Genomic DNA, 20,865 nt, shown 5'->3' with positions numbered 1-20,865 from the left:
TTGCCTCATCGTCTCGCCCTGGAAAATGTATTTGAATTAATAATGTATGGGAATGCGTCATAATGTAATTTCAGAAGAGAAAACCTAACAATCAATAGATATTCACAAGATACGTATCTTGACATAACCTTAAATCCGTCGCATTGTCCGTGGGATTGTTTTCACTCATTTTTTACAATTGTTATCCACTAAATTTGAAAATAAAAAATACTACCCTATTAAATTATATGTGTATCAATACAAACTAAAAAAAATATTTATAGAAAAACAATACTTTTATTATATTTATGCTAGTGAGAACCAAAACAATATGGAAATGAATGAGGGAAAACTGGATCCTACCACGTGATTTCCCGGCCAATAAAAATGTAACGTTAAACGTTTAACGCAATCTTGTCGGAAGTCGCATAAGAAGTATAACTTCAAAAAATCAGAAGCAGAACTGAATTTCAGTCATTTCGCAAATCGTCAAAGTTGGCCCAATCGCTAGTAATGATGATACTATAAGCTGAATGAAGATAATGCGTTTGAAGTGTTATGAGACATTGACAACTAAAAACATTTCTAGGTACCTTGTTCCTTCGATTTGAGTTCGTCTTACTTTATTTTCGATTTCCAAGATCGCTGCGCTTCGCTGTCTACAAAATGCTGATCCGTTTTCTTGGTTTTCCCTTCCCTTTAATGCGAATGCTGGTCAGTTTTTACACAATTTCCACCACGAAAACATTCGAATTTTTTCTGAAGTTTAATTTCGGTGTTTATGCATAGTAATATAGATTAGCAAATAAATTAGGGGAAAAAAGATGGCTTAACCAATTGCTGCAGTTGCTTTAGATCGTAACTATAATTCGATATTCGAAAAAAATTGTTTCAAAATAAAATTCAAATTCCATTTAAAAAAGAAATCGCACTTGATTGACATTATTTAACTAAAATGTTTATTAAGTTTTAAAAAAATAGACTTGGCAATTATGCGTCTTATAACAAAAAATATTCGTGTTTTTTTTACTTTTTTTATTTATTCTTTTATTTTTAGCTTTCTATGTTTAAAACTATCGCATCAAAAATAATGTTCAAACATACAAGACAATTAAAATAAAGATTAAAAAAACCTTTCCATGAAATTGAAAACATTATTACTAAATTCAAAGATAAAGTTCTAAATGCCATACATTTTTTGTTGTTTTTAATAATGTGTATGATTCTACGTTGCAATATCTATGATTCATACTTGCGCATAAAAGCCAAATAATGAGACTCAGGGAGCAAAGTTTTCATAAAATGGTCATCATTTTGAGCGATATACATCAACTAAAAGCAAAAATTCCTTTCGATATCACCTTTTTACGATAAAGTTTGTGGCTTTTCTTCTGTTTTTATATAGCGGAAAGAACAGATTCTATTACCCAAGTGCGGTAAATTCCGGACTTTCTTCAGATAAGGACATAACTAGCACCTTATATTAGAAAAAGTGGTTTTAATGTCACTAAAAGTACAGTCCCCGAAGTAATTTTAACCTTTGTTGGGAAAATAAATTACAGATAGCGCCAAATAAAAAAAGAAGAGTTTGAAAAGAAAAACATCGCCAACACTGTGTAGCGATCAAAGAGCATTTTAGTGTTTTTCCATGTCCAGTGATTTAACAGCCAATCAGATACAAACAAAGATAAAGTGCTCTTTTGCACTTATTTTACTCTACATCTCAAGGAAACCGAACAAAATACGGAAAAAAGGTATTTATTTAGTTATGTCTGACGCCTGACTTACTTTGTTTGCGGTCAACATTTTCTTTTATTTCAGTTAAACACACTAGATCGTGTTAGTTTCATATGGTAATTATTATACTATAGTATTAGTTTCTTATGGTAATTATTATACTATCGTATTAGTTTCTTATGGTAATTATTACACTATCGTATTAGTTTCTTATGGTAATTATTACACTATCGTATTAGTTTCTTATTGTAATTATTAAACTATCGTATTAGTTTTTTTTATGGTAATTATTACACTATCGTATTAGTTTCTTATGGTAATTACTCTAATTTTGTTTTTGAAACCAATAAACGGTTGAGTTGTTTGAATTCAATTTCTAAAATCTTATAACTTTTATGAAAATGAGGCTTCGGGTATCAAAACCTAAATGAAAATATCCTTAAATTAAAATATTAAAAAATAATTAAAGTAATTAAATAATTAAATAAAATTAAATAAATAAAAAAATCAATAATTAAAAATAATTAAAAAATATATAAAAATTAATTAAAAATTAGGTTTTATTTCTTTAATTGTTTTAGTTTTCTAAGGCTATTATTAAATATATATTATTTACTTACTTTTTAAAAATGAGTTAACAGTAACTTATTTATTTTCGCAAAATTGAGACATTGCTTATCAAAGTCTAAACATAAAATTCATAAGCACGAAAAATAAAGCCATGTCAAATTAAGTCATTTTAAATTTTTAAATCGGTTGAGTTTCCTTTAGAAAATATTACACTAATTGCTTTATTTATTTAAAAAAAAATAACAACGAACAGTTGAGTAATTGGAATTAAAATTTAAAAATCTTGTACCTTTAGTGAAAATGATACTTTATATACTAAAAACTAAATATCAAAATTTTTAATCCAAACAGTAACTCGGTGCAGAATTTAGTTTTGCTTTTTTTCATTATTAGTATTTAATTTATTAGACTCTCGCAGAAAATTTTTGGTATTAAATTTTAAGGCAATTTTATTCCAACATATTTTTTTTAGTATTAAAAAAATATTCTTGTCTTTTGAAATAGAATTTCTTTTTATGTAGAAAAGAAATCAATATAACGCTCAATTTCCCTTTCATTTTGGTGAAATTAAATTAATAGTGAAAATTTTAATGTTTCTTTTTCTTCATTTATTCATATATTTTCTGCTTTAAAATGATGTTTATTTGAAAAAAAAGCAACATTTAATGCAACTGCATTGAATTTAAAACACTTTACTTTGTAAGTTTGTATTTCATTTTAAAATTAAAAATACAATAGTTTAAAAATTAATGACAAAAATGTTTTATAAAAATTATTGAAATGGAAAGCAGGTAAAATTTAGTGCAAAAATTGAATTTGCAGCAAATTTTTATTAAGATAATTAGGATTTGGGACATGATTATAGCAATTGTAGATTTTATTGTAAAATGCCTTTAAAACTATAAAAATATTAATTGTGATTTTCCCATTTTATTAATGATAATCCAATGCATAGAATATTTAAAAGAGTTTGAGTTACTATGACTTGCCCTATAAAATAACACATTGAGAAAAAAGTAGATCAAAACTTCCGGAATATGGTAAAATTTACCGTGTCTGGTTTTATGGGAACACCAAAAATTTCAACAATTTTGAACAAAGCGCTTTGGCAAATGATTTTGGATAAATTAACAATAAAATATGGTTGTAAATTTTATAATATGGTTTTGTAATATTATAAGTTTTCTAAGAGATGTGGTACTGTTACACGCGTATGAGTGTTAGGCACTTACAAAGTTGATTCGAACCTGTAGAAATACGGCAAACAATTAAATATTAATGCTTGGAGATGATATTATGCATTCCATTTTAACGTAATAAATTCGAATTATGGAAACTCCAGATGAATAGAATATCAGAAAACTCTGAAATAGTTATTTTTATATCGAAATATTATTGAAATAGCTTTCTGAATAGTTTAATCATAAAAGTCAACAGGAAAGGTTAGTTTCAGAAAGTCTTATCCCATGAGATTATATATTTGATATAGAATGAAACTTTATTTGCAACTCGTTTTTGCCGTAAATGTGTAAAGTACGACAAATTAAGCATTAGATAGAATAAATGAATAATAAATTTCCTTGGTAAGACAGTAACTTTATTAAAATTAGTTAGAGACAAAAATATTATTGTTTTTATAATTATTCATAAAATTAGAAAGATAAAAACACCTACTGCATTGAAAATCTGAAAAAGGAGTACTGGGAATTCGAAATAATGCAACCTGTCTTTTTGTTTCACGTTATGTTAGAGACTGACAAAAAATTTTCGGTATTTTATAAAATATGCATGACATACTCTTTCATAAATACGGTAAGAAATATGGGAATTTTTTTGAAAATAAAAAATATTCCCATTGTTTATGTGATTCAAGAACAATTAATAAAACATAAGGTGATTTGAAAACCTGTAAAAACTGGTATTTCCAGTTTTCCCATAAAAGTCACGATAGAAGGTCAGTTTCACAAAGTCCAATCTTACAGGAGGACATCATTGGTAAATAATAAATATTTATCCCAATTTTGTTTTCTGTAAACATGGAAATTACAGCAACTGAAAACAATATTTACTTGGAGATGGAAGACTAAAAACGGCGTTTTTTAAATTATTCAATAGATCGGGAATATGAAGAGGCCAATGTGCTGAAAATCATTAAATAAATTACATAAAAAATTAAAGATGTCTGAGAAATGAATCATTTTAGTTGCATGCATATAAATACTGGACGCTGGCACATTGATATACACTTATACTGTAATGTTGGATCAAATTACAGGTATAAAATACCGGCATTTTAGATGCATCATCTGTAAAATCCACTTTACAGTAACATTTTATACCGTAATTTTCATTGCACTTTTTAGTTAATTAGAGTGATTTAGTGATTTTACGATTATTATTACTGTAAAAATAAAGGCATATCAGATTTTTGTTGTTCCATTACATGTCCAGAAGAAATGTATTTTGCGGTGAATAGTGCCTGCACTCTGAGTGCCGGAACTTTTTATCGTAATTTGATCCAGAATTTTTACAGTATTTATTAAATATGACAAACAATGAAAGACATTTATTTGAAAATAAAGAAAAAAATATCCCCATTGCTTTTATAATAATACAACAAATAAAAACTATAAAAGCACCAGATGCATTGAAAACCTTAAAAATCTGGAAGAGTTATTTCCAGTTGTCCCATAAAGGTCAAAATGTTAGACACTGGCACATTCACATACACTTATACTGTAATGCTGGATCAAACTACGGCATAAAGCACACGCAATTTAGGTGCATCATTTGTAAAATTCATTTTGCAGTAAAATATTATACCGTAATTTTTATAGCACTTTTTAGTTAATTACAGTGATGCATTGATTTTGCGATTAGTATTACTGTAAAAATTAAGGTATATCAGATTTTTTATTCCGTAACATGTCCGGAAAAAATGTATTTTTCTCTAAAAAGTTCCAGCACTCTAAGTGCCGTTTTTTTTATCGTAGTTCGATCCAGAATTTTTTTAAAGTGTTTATAAATGGGACAAACAATGAAAGACATTTATTTGAAAAAAATATACCTCAATCGCTTTTATAATAATACAACAAATAAAAACTATAAAAGCACCAGATGCATTGAAAACCTAAAAAATCTGGAACAGTTATTTCCAGTTGTCCCATAAAGGTCAAAATGTTAGACACTGGTACATTCACATACACTTATACTGTAATGCTGGATCAAACTACGGTATAAAGTACCGTCACTTTAGGTGCATCACCTGTAAAATCCACTTTACAATAAAATATTATACCGTAATTTTTATAGCACTTTTTAGTTACGTAGAGTGAGTTAGTGATTTTACAATTATTATTACTGTAAAAATCAAGGTATATCAGATTTTTTTATTTCGTAACAAGTCCGGAAAAAATGTATTTTACTGTAAGAAGTACCAGCGCTTTAAATGCCGGTTCTTTTTATCGTAGTTTGATCCAGAATTTTATTAAAGTATTTATAAATATGACAAACAATAAAAGACATTTATTTGAATATGAAAAAGAAAAAATCTCTGCTTTTATAATAATACAACAAACAAGAACTATAAAAACACCAGATGCATTGAAAACCTTAAAAATCTGGAAGATATATTTCCAGTTGTCCCATAAAAGTCAAAATGAAAGGTCAGTTTCACAAAGTCTAATCTCACAGGATTACGTCTTTGGTAAAGAGAAAAAACTATATCTACAACCTGTCTAAGCCGTCAACGTGAAACGGAGTGGGACGACAGTTGTTCTTGATTCACTTAGTTTATGGAATCACTTGATTAAATATCCCAAAAGAGAATACTTTTATTTTTTTTCCCCTAGTAGGTTACTTTCTAACTGTTTCTTCCATCTGTGCAAGTATCATATCAATCAACTAACAATGTTAAATCCAGGCTAGAAAAAAAGCGACATCTACGAGAGTCCGTGACTGTCTTTTGGAAAAGGGATAATAAATGGTTCTCTGGGAGTTAGTTGATAAATGGACTTAGCCGTTGATGGAATAACCCAGGAAAAAAGTACTTTGTTGACTTTTATCGATGTTTTAAGTTATGAAACAAAAGAAACTTTTAAGAATACAGATTTGATATTTCTGATAATTAGAAATAGGAATAGTTAGCCCTTAATTTGTTGCATATCATTTTATGGACTGTTCTACAAATACTTCATTAGCTTACGGAAACTATTTTATTGAAAAATGTTTACGCATAAATATATAATATATACTTAGAAAAAAATGTAGAATCGAAACTTAAATCGGTTTTTTAAGTTAGTAAACAAAAGAAACTTTTTCACCCACTGTAAAAAATTCCGGAATAAATTACGGTATTAAGGGCTGATTACTGTAAGAATTTAGAATATTAGGCTTTTTGTTCGGTGAAATTTTTCTGAAAAACGGATCTTACGGCTTTAAGTATAGACACACTTAGTGCCGGTAATTTTTACCATTATTTGATATTGAATTTTATACCAGAGTATGAAATATTTTATAGAAAAACATATTATGGGCAAATCTCAAAAACTTATTTTTTTTTTAAAAATGAAGTAAAATAAAAAAAAAATTTTTTTGACTTATGTAAATGTTACACGTTAAGAAATTTTTAGGAATGCTGATTTGGCGTTTGCGTTAGTTAGAAATAGGAATATTTATCTCTTAAGGCATTGCGTACCAATTTAGAGACGATTTTAAAAATGCATAAAAATCTTACAAGAATATTTTATTCGCGATCGCAATGAACTATAGGGGGCGTTGTTGTATGAGACGCTTACCTGCGATTTCTATATGAACCGTCATTCAGTTACTCTGGAGACGTCGTTAATGTAGCGTGTAGCATTGCAACGTTCCTTCTTTAATGTGGCTTATTAAATTTAAAAAAGAAAAATGCTTGATCTTCTTTCTTGTACAACCGAAAACAAAATGGTATCTCTTTTTATTAGAGAAGGAACATCCAAAACACATCGGAAAAATATTTGTACATTAACAGAAAAAAATATGCATATTCTTATAAGAGTTAAAACCTAATGCCCGAGAAATAGTATTACTAAATTTAATGATATTACATGAAAGGCCCATTTAAACTTTACATTCTATAGTTTTAAGAATCATATTAGTTCAAAAATTAAAATGAACAAAAAGTATACATAAGCCTCATAATTTTATGAAATTTAATTTTGTAAACAACGTTTTTTGACAACAATTTTTATCAAAAAATTTCAAATTTCAATAAAAATCATTATTTAGAAACTAAGAAACGTAAAATAAAGAATGCTGACGAAACAAAAACAAAAAAAAAAACTATTCTTTTTTGTCGCCATTTTTAGTGCTACGAATATTCGTCTTTGGGATTTGCCAAAAACAAAACAAGATGCAATTTTATTTTTTCAGGAGGGAAATATTTTACCGAAAAAACGAAAATGTATCAATTCCCACAACATAAAACTTTATCTTGGTAAACGTACGTTTTGGAAACGTTATTTCATTTGGAATCTTATTTTATCAGAGTTCATATGGCGATATGATTGTTTTGAATCTATGCTAAACTCTATATCGGCTCATTTTCCATCGAAATCCGATTAACTATTTTGATTTTAAATAAAGTGTTTTATTTTATGAATTGTCGCAAAAATTTTAAGTGTAGATTGGCGGCACTTAAAAACCGCCAAATCTGTAGCGGCGGTAAGTACCGAATTTTTATTCCATACTTTTCTGAATCATATTATTTCAAACATTGGAATATACAAGAAGTATACATAAACACATAATGTTATACCATTTAATTTTTCAAAAGTATTTTGAGAACAATTTTTATCAAAAAATTATAAGCTAAAAAACGGAAAATAAAGAATTCTTAGGATAAAAAAAACGATTTTAAGAATTCTTAACATTGAAATAAAAACTTTCATATTGTTTCTTTTTTTATTATTCTTATAGTTCTTAATCAGACGTAAAAAACCATTCTGTAGAGAACCATCATCAAATGAAAAAAAAAATATTTACAAGCAAATTTTTTATTGTAAAAATCATTGCACTTACCTGATTTATGATTCCCGGAGAATTCCAAAATGATAAGTTCCTTGTTTGAAAACTTTATTCTCAAATAATAGATACATAGTTTTTACCTTCATTACTTTTAGATAACATACTACACAGCAAAATTTTATAATTGATATGAATTTGAATATGTAGCTAAAAACAGAATAGCTGAATTCTAGTTGAACTTATTCTTTCAAAATTAAAAAAAACTCACCAAGAAAACGATTTAAATTAATTAAGAATCAGCACAAATGGCACTATTTCAAGTAACTTGGATAATTTTTTATTGTTGTTTTCCGAATTATATGGATACAAAAATATATACTATTCTATAACGAAGAAGAATATGCTATAACTATTACAATTCTGTATGTTCTGAATTCATATTTATTCACTGGAATGACGAAAGCAATGTTGACTTCACTTTAATTCGTAATGAATTGAAGACAGAAGAAATGCATTTTACCTTAATACACACATCTGTAACAGTATCCGAAATCGGAAGTCATCAGTTGCAAGTTTGTTGATAATAGAAATTAAAAATTATTGAGGAATTTTTCTTCAAATGTTTGGCGTGTTCTGTTCCTGAAAGATTTACTAATATTCTGGAGATTTTTTTCAAGTTCTTCGGCCTTTTCCTTAGGGAAATTTTGTTTCTTATTTCCTGCTAAAAAATGGCGTCTGATTCAGTCAATGACTTTGATGGAACTAAATGAAAACGTGATAAATTAATGTCCGATATTTACAGGCTCCCGCTAGACGGCGTACTCGAGCGTTGCGATCGCGAATTGAAAAATATTTTGCAGACATATAAAATTTTTGTTTTAATTATTTACTAAGAAAAAACGTGATGTAGAAAAGAAGATATTTGTTGGCTTTTATAGATGTTTCAACTTTAACAAAAACGACTTCTTAAGAATACTGGTTTGATATTTGAGTAAGTTAGCAACAGCAATATTAATTCTTTAATGCATTTGTGCCCCTATTTAGAGACTGTTTTACAATACATCAAAAGACGTAAGTACATAAATGGACCACTTGGATCAGTCTGCGTAGGGACCGAGGGTGTGCGGTATTGGTCCTCGTTAAACTGTTCTACGGTAAAGTGCTCGACTTCGCGAGAAGGTCGTCGCGCTACCGATGAGGGCGTGCCATCCCCACTGCAAAGGATCAAAATTGTGATGGCATGTCTTCGGATCATCCTCAGGGATGTTTCCCAGACCGTCGCCAATAGCCCATTGTGCAGATCTAGTGCGACGTGAATGAACAACAACAACAACAACAATAACAACAACAATTTTACAATAGATCATAAGACAACGAATCATAAGACGATACATCATAAGACGATACACCATCAAAGGATGATTGAAAAAGTATTTTGCAAATGAATTTAATTTAAGTATTTTTTTTTTAAAGTTACAAATGCCTTACGTATCAAGTGTTTAAATTAAAGCATTATTTTCTTCAAGTTAGACCCAAGAGTAGTTTTTTGTGACATCAAGTTCAATTCTCATAATTTCAAGATTTTTCAAATATCCATTTGTTCATTTACAAGCATTCCTGTTAAATAATTTCTTAAATGCACACTCTAGGAAATAAAACTCTCACTTATGACGATTCAGCAATCTTTGAGCTATAAATTTCATTAATTTGAAGAATAATTTTGTCACGAGATTTCTGACGAAACGCGTACTCTCAAATATATGTCGAAAATGTTTCCTATTTAAAACCTCATAGTGAATTGTGGGAGATTAACTAGAATGACGAAACTAGGAGAAATACTAGACGATCGAAAGTGACGAAGTACGGCGTCTGGTTTGTATGGTGGTCAAAGAGTTGGTCTCATGAATAGGAAGATCACGTGGGAAAAATATCGCAAAATAGGCATGGATGTAATTTATTTATTAATTCTATAAGTCCTTGTTGTGTTGCGCAACTATATGATTCCCACTTTAAAGTAATTACTTGAGAAGTTACATACATTAGTCACTACTAGATTTTTGTTTTTTTGGTAAACAGTAGAAGGGAAAAATATTTCTATCATTTTGACGAAATTCGTTTTCTCGAAGAAGTGACGATTGTTATTACTTTCCTTCTGTTGACGAAAAATTCGCTCGGAGCACATATCAGTAAGCGGTTGCGTCACAACGACAAAAGTTTCATGCTATTGAGTGTCCAATTTTTACAATTCATTTAATAGAATTCATTTAATAGAATTCCTTTATATTAGGAATTTTACATAGTTTTTGAATTTGATAAATTTTGACTCTTCAAATTACACTTTTAATTTTACATATTTTAATTTTTTTTTTATAAATATAGGATAGAAGAAAATTTTAGGAAATTTAGTACTCCGCAGATAAGAAAAATATATTTCTGAAATATATTTAAGTTTTATAACTAGCAGTTTGAATATATAATCAATATCATAAAATTGCAAACTTAAAAACGAATAAAAATTAATCGAATTGAAATTTAAAAAAGAGTTCAATTCATTTCAAAATGTTAGTGTTAACAAACATGTTCTGTCATAGTAGTTTTACTCTCTAAAACAAGTGATGCAACATTTCTTCGAATTTGGGGTTAAACAACCTGAACAATCGTAGGAAAGAATATTTTATTTTGCTTTCACACAAAATAGTGTAACAATTGAATTTATTTGCATTAATTGGCTATTTTAAGAAATATTCATAGAATAAACAATAAAATAAGAACAATACGCGGTAGTGTATCCAAAAAAATTTAAATGGAGTGTAGTTTGACAAAAGACTAAACTTTGAATGTGTTTCGAGAAACAAAGTAATAAATCACATCTTACACGTTTATAATTACATAATTAGGCTTAGTATGAAATGACATTGTTTCGTTCCGTGATTTGTTTAAGACTCATTGAAATACAAATTAACACATTAAAAATTCAGATATGGAAGGGGCTTATTAGTGTATATGGTGTATATGTATGCGTGAATAAGAAAAATAAGTTTAAAATTTCATATTTAGAATAAATGTAACTCTATTGTTTTCTAAACATTAAATTCTATTCTAATTAACGACATAAGATGCTTACATTTTTGTGTAATCGCACGTCTTGCCGGGAAGCATATGTGTATAAAATAATATTATACAGTAACAAAACGAGGAACAGTTGACTCTTGAAGCCATACCATTTAATATACCATACCATAGAAAACCATTTAATGGGTCAAAGGGTTTTTCAAATATTCTAATTAATAGCCAGTTTTCTTAAAAAAAAATCGCGTGAATCAGGCAATCTTGGATATTTGACATGTTTAATTTCGTTGATAATTTGGAATTTTGTGAAAAACTCATCTATTTACTCGCGGTAATACATTTTTTTGCCGACCGGCCTGTGTAGGGGAATGCATCAGAAAGGTCCTGGGTTTGAATCCCGGGCAAGGCATGGATATTTCTTTCTCTCTCTGTGTTCCATGTCCTTTCTCCTTTGTGTGTGAATGTATGTGATTGTGACCAGCCCTATAAACGGGTTGTGGTTGTGTGAATGGCGTGGCAGAAGTCGAATTCCTGGCCATAAATGGCGCCACTGACAAGCAGGAACATTCGCACCCCAACTGCCTAAACAGGCATACGACTAAAAAAAAAAATACATTTTTTGAAATAAATAAATAACGGTACTCGTCATTATTTTGCGTTCTACTACTTCCATAACAATTATTAAGATATAAACATTTTCAGTGAACCAGGGTATCAACGGTCATTAATTTCTTCAATATAAGAATCCTTTTTTACACTTCGACCGTATATTTCTGTGTAAATATACTTATGAGTAGAACCTAAAAAATTGACCTATATATGTGGTGTAAATTTAGCGTGACATTAAAATTGTACTTGAAAAAGCAAAATTTGAAATTTTGCACAAATTTCAAATTTATCGACTGTCTTCACCAAAACGAATTATTTTGCAAATAGAATAGTCGTCTCAAGAGTATGTCATTCCGCTACTCTCCATTTTTATCCCTATTCGTTACCATGGCACCCGTAAATCTCGATTTTTCCATCCGTCATTACGTTTAAGTGAGAAGTTGGAAAAGAAACAAGAAGTTGACACTTAAGCAAATGCTTGAAATAATATACTCATGGCTAACTCTTTTAAGTAGCTTTAGACACTGTTAAAACTTTCATTCTAAAATTATGGTAAAATAACTGGCAGTTGTCCATCCAATCTGTCTGTCAAATTAACTGTAAAATTTACGGTAAAGAACATTTTTTTCCCTTATGGTTTTGAAACCATTTACAAAAAGTATGGTTATAAAACAATGAAGATAAAACTATACGGTTTTTTAACCATTTACAACTAGCATTTTTCAAAAACGTTAAAAAAAATAATTTTCTAACTAGGCATAGGAGCTCGGTTTTTCATAAGGTAATGGTAATTAGAGAGTGCTGGACACTGGAAATTCTCCATGTGGTGAAGGAAATTGAAGAAATATTGTGGTGTCACAACTAGGACTCGAACTCCAGTTCTGCCGGTCATGAGATTGACAGATAAGCCCGCTAGTCCACGATATGTACGCCGTTGCATAGAACTAAGTAGCTTCATTAGGTAGTTCTAACTGGTGGGATAAAATTCAGGTTGTCTAACCGTATTAGGTGAACGCAGTCAATAAACAGTTTTTCTCAAACTTAACTGTTTGATTATCATTTTATTTATTGTAATTTGACTGTTTTGATTAAATATGGTAAAATAGCCATTCAATAAATTGTTATTTAACCATTTTTTCAGAGAAATTTCTAACAGTGGACAGTGTAGATAACCATCTTTACCTGTCTCCTGACATCAGGGCCATTCATAATAGCAGAGCTTAAGATACAGACAATTTAGCACTATTTTATGATACTGAATCAAATCCTAATCGGGAATAAAATGACGTGTAACAAACGAAGCAAAGGAGTAAACTACACAGTAAAACTTAAATCCCGAAACCTTTCTGAATATATGGGTCAACTACGGTGATGTAGCTTTCAAAAACAGTTTTTAGCCCACTGACTGTTCTGCACGTAAAAATTTGTGATTTAAGTGGATTAAACAAAAGAAAAACTTGCACACAATTATGAAATTCGTTTATCCAAAGATAATTCCACGCAAAATACTAAAGTAGTAAACATTTATTATTTTTTATTATTTTATTTAATAATATTAAAAATTTGTATGGGGTACATTTTTACATCATTTTAAAGTGTATAATTTCACAAGGCAAAATTCAAAATTGGATCGAAATTGGTTGAATATTTCCTGAGACTTTAAATTTTAAAAAAGTCGTATATTTAAAACTCGATTTCTCAGAAACTAATCTACCTAATTTGCTATAATTTTGTATTTTGCACTGTAAAACTATATTCTATAAAATGATGCAAAAAATCTATGCCATAGAATTAAAATTTTTTCCCACTATTATTAAATAAAATAATAAATAATATTAAATAATTTCTAAAATTAATTTTTTGCATGGAATTATCTGTGGATAAACGAATTTTGTAATTGAGTGCAACATTTTTTAAAGTCGCTTAAAAAGTTCTAGAGATATGATGAACATGCAAACAATAAAATTAGCATCAGGGTTTTCAAACTTTGGATCGCTCTCCTGACCAAACTGTTGGGATCATATGTCCTGTATTGTAAGGGTCAGAAATCCGAATCCGTTGAAAAACAAGTATGTTTATTCAGAGACGTTTTCGTGTCTGATTTCGTAACTTCGTCTGTACTTACTATATAGCATATTTGAGATCAACCCCTCGAGCCACTAAGATTGAGACTTAGAACGTGAAGATCCAATCATTAGTTCAAAAGTTATTCAGGGTGGTTAGTATTTTTTTTGTCGTATTCTCGTTTTGTCGTTTTGTCTGATTTCGTAACTTAAAATATCGTCTGTACTTACTATATAGCATATTTGAGATCAACCCCTCGAGCCACTAAGATTGAGACTTAGAACGTGAAGATCCAATCATTAGTTCAAAAGTTATTCAGGGTGGTTAGTATTTTTTTTGTCGTGCCACCCAATAAATCATACTGCCTGAAATAAATTAGGTTAATTTAACGAAGATTGAGTCTAATATTGATAATATATTCTGTAATTATCTGGAAGATGTGTGGGTTCACTGAAAAGCCTAAAACGTAACAGGCCTATTAATAGTTTTGTGGCATCCGCACCTAAAACTTGGTTTAGTTTAAATATTTTGGGAGTACCATTTGTATCTAAGATTGTGAACAAGATTTACAAGTAAGACGTTTCCAATAAAATTAAAGAATTGGGAAAAATCACTGGCCAATTAGAAAATACCGGTGAATTCAAGTTTGCTTGGAGCATTTTAAAACGAAGGTAGTTGTTTGCAAAGCGCCAAATTATTCAATTAACACTGGACAAAATCGAGTTTTCAACTTATTCACACATATGTTGAAATTTTATTAGATTGCTTTAAACTCAATAGGCTTCAAAAGGCATACAGGGTGTTTCATAATGAACATTATTTATATGCTTATTCTTAGAATTATTTTTAGAAATGGAATCCAAAACTATGCACATTAGCTGTCCCAAAATACTATTTATGTGGGACAGAATACAAAAACTCAAATTTTGACAGATCACTTTTAAATTCAAGAAGGCAAAAAATATTAAAATAAGTTAAAGTATATTTATTTTAATGTGAAGCTTAAGGGATCCTTTCAACATGTAAAGGCATTCTAGTCTCACTAGAAAGATAAAATAGTTTTTGATGATTTTAATCCTTCTCCCTTGTTCAACGCAACAGTAATTAGTTACAAATTTGTGTTTTTTTCTCACTTAAATATTGAATTTAGATACTTCACGATCCTCTTAAAGCATTTAAACATAAAAGATATTCAAATTTCGAATTTAATAATTCAAATGTTAGCAAAACTTTTTTTAAAGTTTACATTTCTTCCGAAGTTCATGTTTTAAAAAGTTTACATTTCTTCCGAAGTTCATGTTTTAAAAACTTAGAAAAATTAATATTTAAAACTTTACCAACAAAGTTCTGTAAAAAATTTGCCAATGAATAAAATGAAACAAAAAAGATTAAAAAATATTTATTAGTTACTTAATAAGGGTAGAAATTCTGGACATTTCTCCGTAAGTTTACATGAAGGAAGTAGAGTCTCTTTTCTGTCTGAAAGGAATCCTAAAACTACAAGGACTCCAAATTATATAACAAGGGTAGTTATTAAGAAAAACCGTGTCTATATGCACAAAACATTGATTAGCAGTCATTGCTATTTTAACCATGGTAAAAAAACTAAAACAATATTTCATTATAATCTTAATTTATTTTTCTAGACATATACTATTTAATTGAATTCAAGAATATATATTATGAGCATTAATAAAAAAAACGTGATTGTTTCTAAACCAATAAATTTTTTATTAAGTTCAATATAAATAATTCAGTTAATATAAGTATTCACAAAGTTAAGCCTTATAAAGTTCAATTAATGTAAGCATTTATAAACTTATATAAGCATTTTAAAAGAGCAATATAATATAAGCAATAATATAAGCATTTACTAGTGATAAAATTATTTTCCCTGTTAAATAAACAAAATATTGTTAAATATATATACTCAATTTTAAGATATTTAAGCGTTATTTGAATTATTATAAAGTGGTTTATTGGTTATCCTTTAGCATTACTATATTAGAAAGTTTAGTAATTTTAAAGTAATTCCAAATATATGCAATGGCCCCAATCAATGTCCGGAATAAAAGGGGAGACCTCGATAACTGTTGTTATGGCAACAATCAGCAGCCGGTGAATTCCCTTTTCAACAGTCAGGGGACTATTGTCTGCGAATCGAACAGACACAGGTGTTCTCTGCACAATCAAAATAATCAGCAACTGGAAGTTTTGTTATTTTACATGAATAAATCAATAATACCTCATATGCAATCTACAGATTTTCGATATCAACAGGAAAGAAAAACTTCAGTCAATCTATCTATACCATTAATTGTGTATGGTTGTGATAGTACCCATTATTCAAGGAGTTATTTTTTTAAAAATTTTATTGGAGCATTTTTTTCCGTTTGTATTTTTTCCAAAATTAGTATTCATTCAAAATATGCACATACTCTTAATGTAATGATTATTTACGAGGGGAATACACACCTAGAAAATTCCTATTAAATCAAAGTTTAGCTTATATTAGTGCTCATTGTTGAAAACATTGTATCGGGTACAAATTCGCAAAAAAATAATACTTATTTATTTATTATAGAAATAATAGTTATTTATTTTCATTTTTTTAAAAAAAATATATTTGTAATTTGAAATTCGAATTAAAACTCAAGCTCATACTTTTAAATTATAGACTTATCACCCTACTGCAAAGTTTCCCAAAGTGTGGTACGCGTACCCTAAGGGATACGGGAGCAGTTTAGAAGGGGTACGCGTTTTTATGCGAATATCTTACAACAAAAGAATATTTCAAAAAGTTTTATTTAAAAAAAAGCTCTCCATGACAATTTGCAATTAAGTACTTTTCTATTGGCTATTTTTTGCTGAGTTAACAGTTAATAATTAATATTGTCAAAAGCCAGTTGTAATTTTTAACTTTTGTGCAACTTTTTTATAGTAAAAAATACATTAATTTTTTTATTAGGGTACACAGTGTTACGAAAAATTTAGAAAGGGTACACAAAAGTCATAAATTTGGGAAACACTGCCCTACTGCATATAACTATATAGTCAGAACCTCAATGATCTACATGAATACTCCTTTACTTCAATTGCATTCCACCACCTCATAGAAACACCACAAATTTTAAGCTAAAGATGAGTGGGAAAAAGGCCACAAGCAGCCTCAGGTGCCCAGAGGTTTAATACAGCTCAGTTCAGTTCAAATTAACGATTTATAATTTTTTTTGATCACTTAAAAAATTTTGTAATTTGAAATGTTAAATTTTTTTTAAATAACCCATATATTTTAATTAAAAAATAAATATTTTTGATTTTATTTTTGTGATTTTAAAAATGAAATTTTTAAAAATTTTTATTTAAATAAAAAAATAACAATTTATAAATATCATAAAACATATTAAACAGTTATCAATCTTTTTTTTATAGAAAAAAACTGGGGTTAGACCCCCCCCGTTCCCTCCATTACGCCACAAATACGTATCAACTGAGTCAGTTTTAATAAGTTTAAAAGTAAATGAACTTAAGCATTCATGGGGCATATTTTTCCCTATAGGTTGACCAGGCGGCTGATTTACACCCTATCTAAGGTTTTCAACCATGCACTTTAACTTCAGATTAACTTAGTTTTAATAGGAATTTTCGAGATGCTTACTTCGCTTGTTAATGCTCCATGCATTCGACCTTAATATTTCCATGTAGAAAATGCACAAATAAATATTTGAATAAGCATATCTGTTCGAAGAACTTTGTGGGGGAAAGTTTTACTCGACATTTTAGTGAATTAGAGTAAAGCAGCATTAAAGTTAATACGTTGCTCTTTTTTGAGTGAGAAGGAATGCATAAATTTGATACACTTATTTAAACTGTTAACGTCTTAGATTTCGAACTTTTCTAGTTCTAATAAGTAGGCAAAAAAAACCGGAATGAGAAAATATCAGAATAATTTCTTACTAGATCAATTACATAGGTGTGAACAAAAATCAGTGAACTGTTTTTGATCTAAAATCTTTAAAAATTATTAAATACACAAGGAAATAGAACTAAATATATTCATCTAAATTAATTTAAAAAAAGAAAAAATTCTAGACATTCTTACTAAAAACAGAATAAAAATAAATGATGGTTATAAAAATAAAAAAAAGAAAAATAAAAAATTGTGATCTCTTTATTATGATTACTGGTTACCCATTGGTCAAATGCTTTTTTTCTTCACTGGATTGACTCCGATAAACGCCACAACATTTCAAATCATGGGTTGCAAAAGCTGTTTCAATTGATGTTTGTCTTCTTGTCGTCGTATTGGTTTTCAAATCCTGCCTATATACGTGTTTCAAGACGTCACAAAATACTTTTCCTTCGTCTGTATTTATATTTATATTTTAATCACCTTCAAGATAGTATTTATAAGTTAATAAAAAGAATATAAAAATACTTTAAATTATTATTATGTAAATACATTAAAAATACCTGTCGGTGAAAATAAATAGAAAAAGAAGAATTCTAAAAAAAAATTATCAAACCACAGCAGTTGCCATAGCAGCGCATGCAATGACAACGCATACGTACTGCTTACTATTACTCTTGAACACAGTTGGAAAGTCTGATGACGTCCAAATAAGGTGCGCACGCCATCAAACCCAAAATAACACCCATTTTGCTAATGGGTAATAAAAAATTCATTTTTTGATCTTAGCTTTCATTTCAAAACATAGCTATTATTATATAAAGTCTGCTCACGAAGTTTCAAAGAATTCAATCATAAAATATTTTTGTAAAGTGTGTTAGCGTAAAAAGATGTTTCTCTGAAAATACGTCTGAAGTTTGTAATTGTTATTCTGTTTCGACTCTCTGCATGCGGTAAAACAACTACATTTTCGATTCTAAAGGTTGGAAAACAAAAACAGAACAGAAAAAAGTTAGCTTATGAACAGAAGTTAAATAGTAGACAATAAAAAATCTTAATTTTCATCGAAATTGCTGATTTCACCCAGTCGGATAACTTAAAAAATGTGAGTTTAACATTTTGAATCAATTTTTTGAACACTTATGATCATGATTTAATTTTATGTACAACGCAAACTGACTGAAGTCTCTGAAAATTAGCGGAAAGGTAAAACGAGTGATAATATTATGCACATTAATGAAGAGATTGTAATTCAATGAAAGCTACATTCCGACGTAGAAGATATTAAAAATGAATAGTACTTCTTTTCAATCTTAAAAATGTAAAAATCACTTTTGCACCAGAAGGAAAATAACAAGCGTAAGGCGACGATTTTCCTTGCAAAGTGGAAACAACCAGATGGACTGAAACATGTCAATCGAAAATGAGAGCAATTGGAGTAAAAGACTTGAAACCTTATTTGACAGTTCCAAACCTTTTTTTTTTCTTTCAAAAAAAAAAAACTTTTTTTGATTTAAAAAAAAATTAGACTTAAATTTCCAATTTAAACAGAAAAAAAGTAGTTGGTATATAGGGTAAACCAACCAGTGAAGGAACACTACCCAGTGAAAGAACATTTCATATATATTGATTAAAAATAAGAATTTGATAGTTTTTCTTTAGATTGATTGGTAACAATAGCTTATTGCCAAATAATAGGAAGTCACCTAGCAATGTTTTAGATTACCTGGTCAAATAGACTTCTCTGGAAAAATTTTTGAATTTGATATTATCTCTGCAACACCTTGTTTCTTTGAAAAAATTATAAGGTGAGTGTTTGTATTTAAATGTTTGAATTGGAATTAATTGCATGTAATAGTTGGTTTTCTCGCACTGTGAAAAAGAGAATTCAAAATATAGTTATTGAAGTTACGTTTTATTTTTTTAAGCATCATAGCATAATAAAGTACTGAGATAGGGGGGTGTTTATTCACTGGATTACCAAACGATGAAAAACCAGTGAAGGAACAAGTGTTTCTTTACTAGGTTTTTTTCTAAGTTAATGAAAATAAAAGATAAACTTTAATTTCCTTGCACCTTTGGTGATGTTCCGCATCAAAAGAGTGCTAAAAAATCCGAAAAATAACTTCTAACCAGTGAGGGAACAGGCATGTTCCTTTACTGGGCATAGATTTCCCAGTGAATGAGCAGTATGTGTTAATATGTTGACACTTTAATTTTCAATACATGATTACAAAAAAGAGTTAACATTTTCCAAGTAATAATAATACTTGGAAAATTTATAATCTCCAATATGTAAGTAATAATCTCCGAATCCAAGTAATAATCTCCAATATGTTATAATTTCAAGAATAGGCTTGTTTTTAAATATATATGACGGCTTATAAATTCATAAAGAGCATTAAAAAATAACCAAAATTAAGTGCTCCTTTACTGGGTGATCATTCACTGGTAAGAGCTGTTCCTTCACTTGGTCTTCTTACTACTTGTTATTTGAACCTCCAAAACTTTAAAACAATATTATTTAAGTTCTCTAAAATTTTTTTACATAATTTGCAATTAGTAACAAATATGTTGACTCGGTCATTTAACTAAAATTATGAATTTTGAAATTAATATGATTTTTTAAAAGGCAAGCGAAGCTTAAGTGTTCCTTCACTGGTTAGTTTACCCTACCAATATTTTTTGCTGACAAACAACAAACAAGCGTGAAAAAACAAGCGTAAGACGACGATTTTCCTAGCAAAGTGGAAACAACCATATGGACTGAAACATGTCAATCGAAAATGGGAGCATTTTGAGTAAAAGACTTGAAACCTTATTTGACAGTTCCAAACTTTTTTTTTTCTTTCTAAAAAACTTTTTTTGATTTAAAGAAAATTAGACTTAAATTTCCAATTCAAAGAGAAAAAAAGTAGTTG

General features: G+C 28.8%; 1 protein-coding gene across 1 annotated transcript in view; it reads left to right on the top strand.

Moving 5' to 3' along the window:
- Positions 1-1,580: 1,580 nt before the first annotated feature.
- LOC107440276 (uncharacterized) overlaps positions 1,581-20,865 on the top strand; it is a 104,133-nt gene continuing 84,848 nt past the window's right edge. Inside the window, exon 1 of the mRNA XM_043052816.3 lies at positions 1,581-1,733. Coding sequence (XP_042908750.2) covers positions 1,628-1,733 — 106 coding nt within the window. The 5' untranslated portion in view covers positions 1,581-1,627. The remainder of the gene's footprint in view (positions 1,734-20,865) is intronic.

Source organism: Parasteatoda tepidariorum, chromosome 5, assembly GCF_982258835.1.
Source record: "Parasteatoda tepidariorum strain Cologne lab strain chromosome 5, Ptep-v5.0, whole genome shotgun sequence".
In the NCBI taxonomy this organism is placed as follows: Eukaryota; Metazoa; Arthropoda; class Arachnida; order Araneae; family Theridiidae; genus Parasteatoda; species Parasteatoda tepidariorum.
Note: the sequence above shows the minus strand (reverse complement) of the source record. Positions and strands in the feature narration are given on the sequence as shown.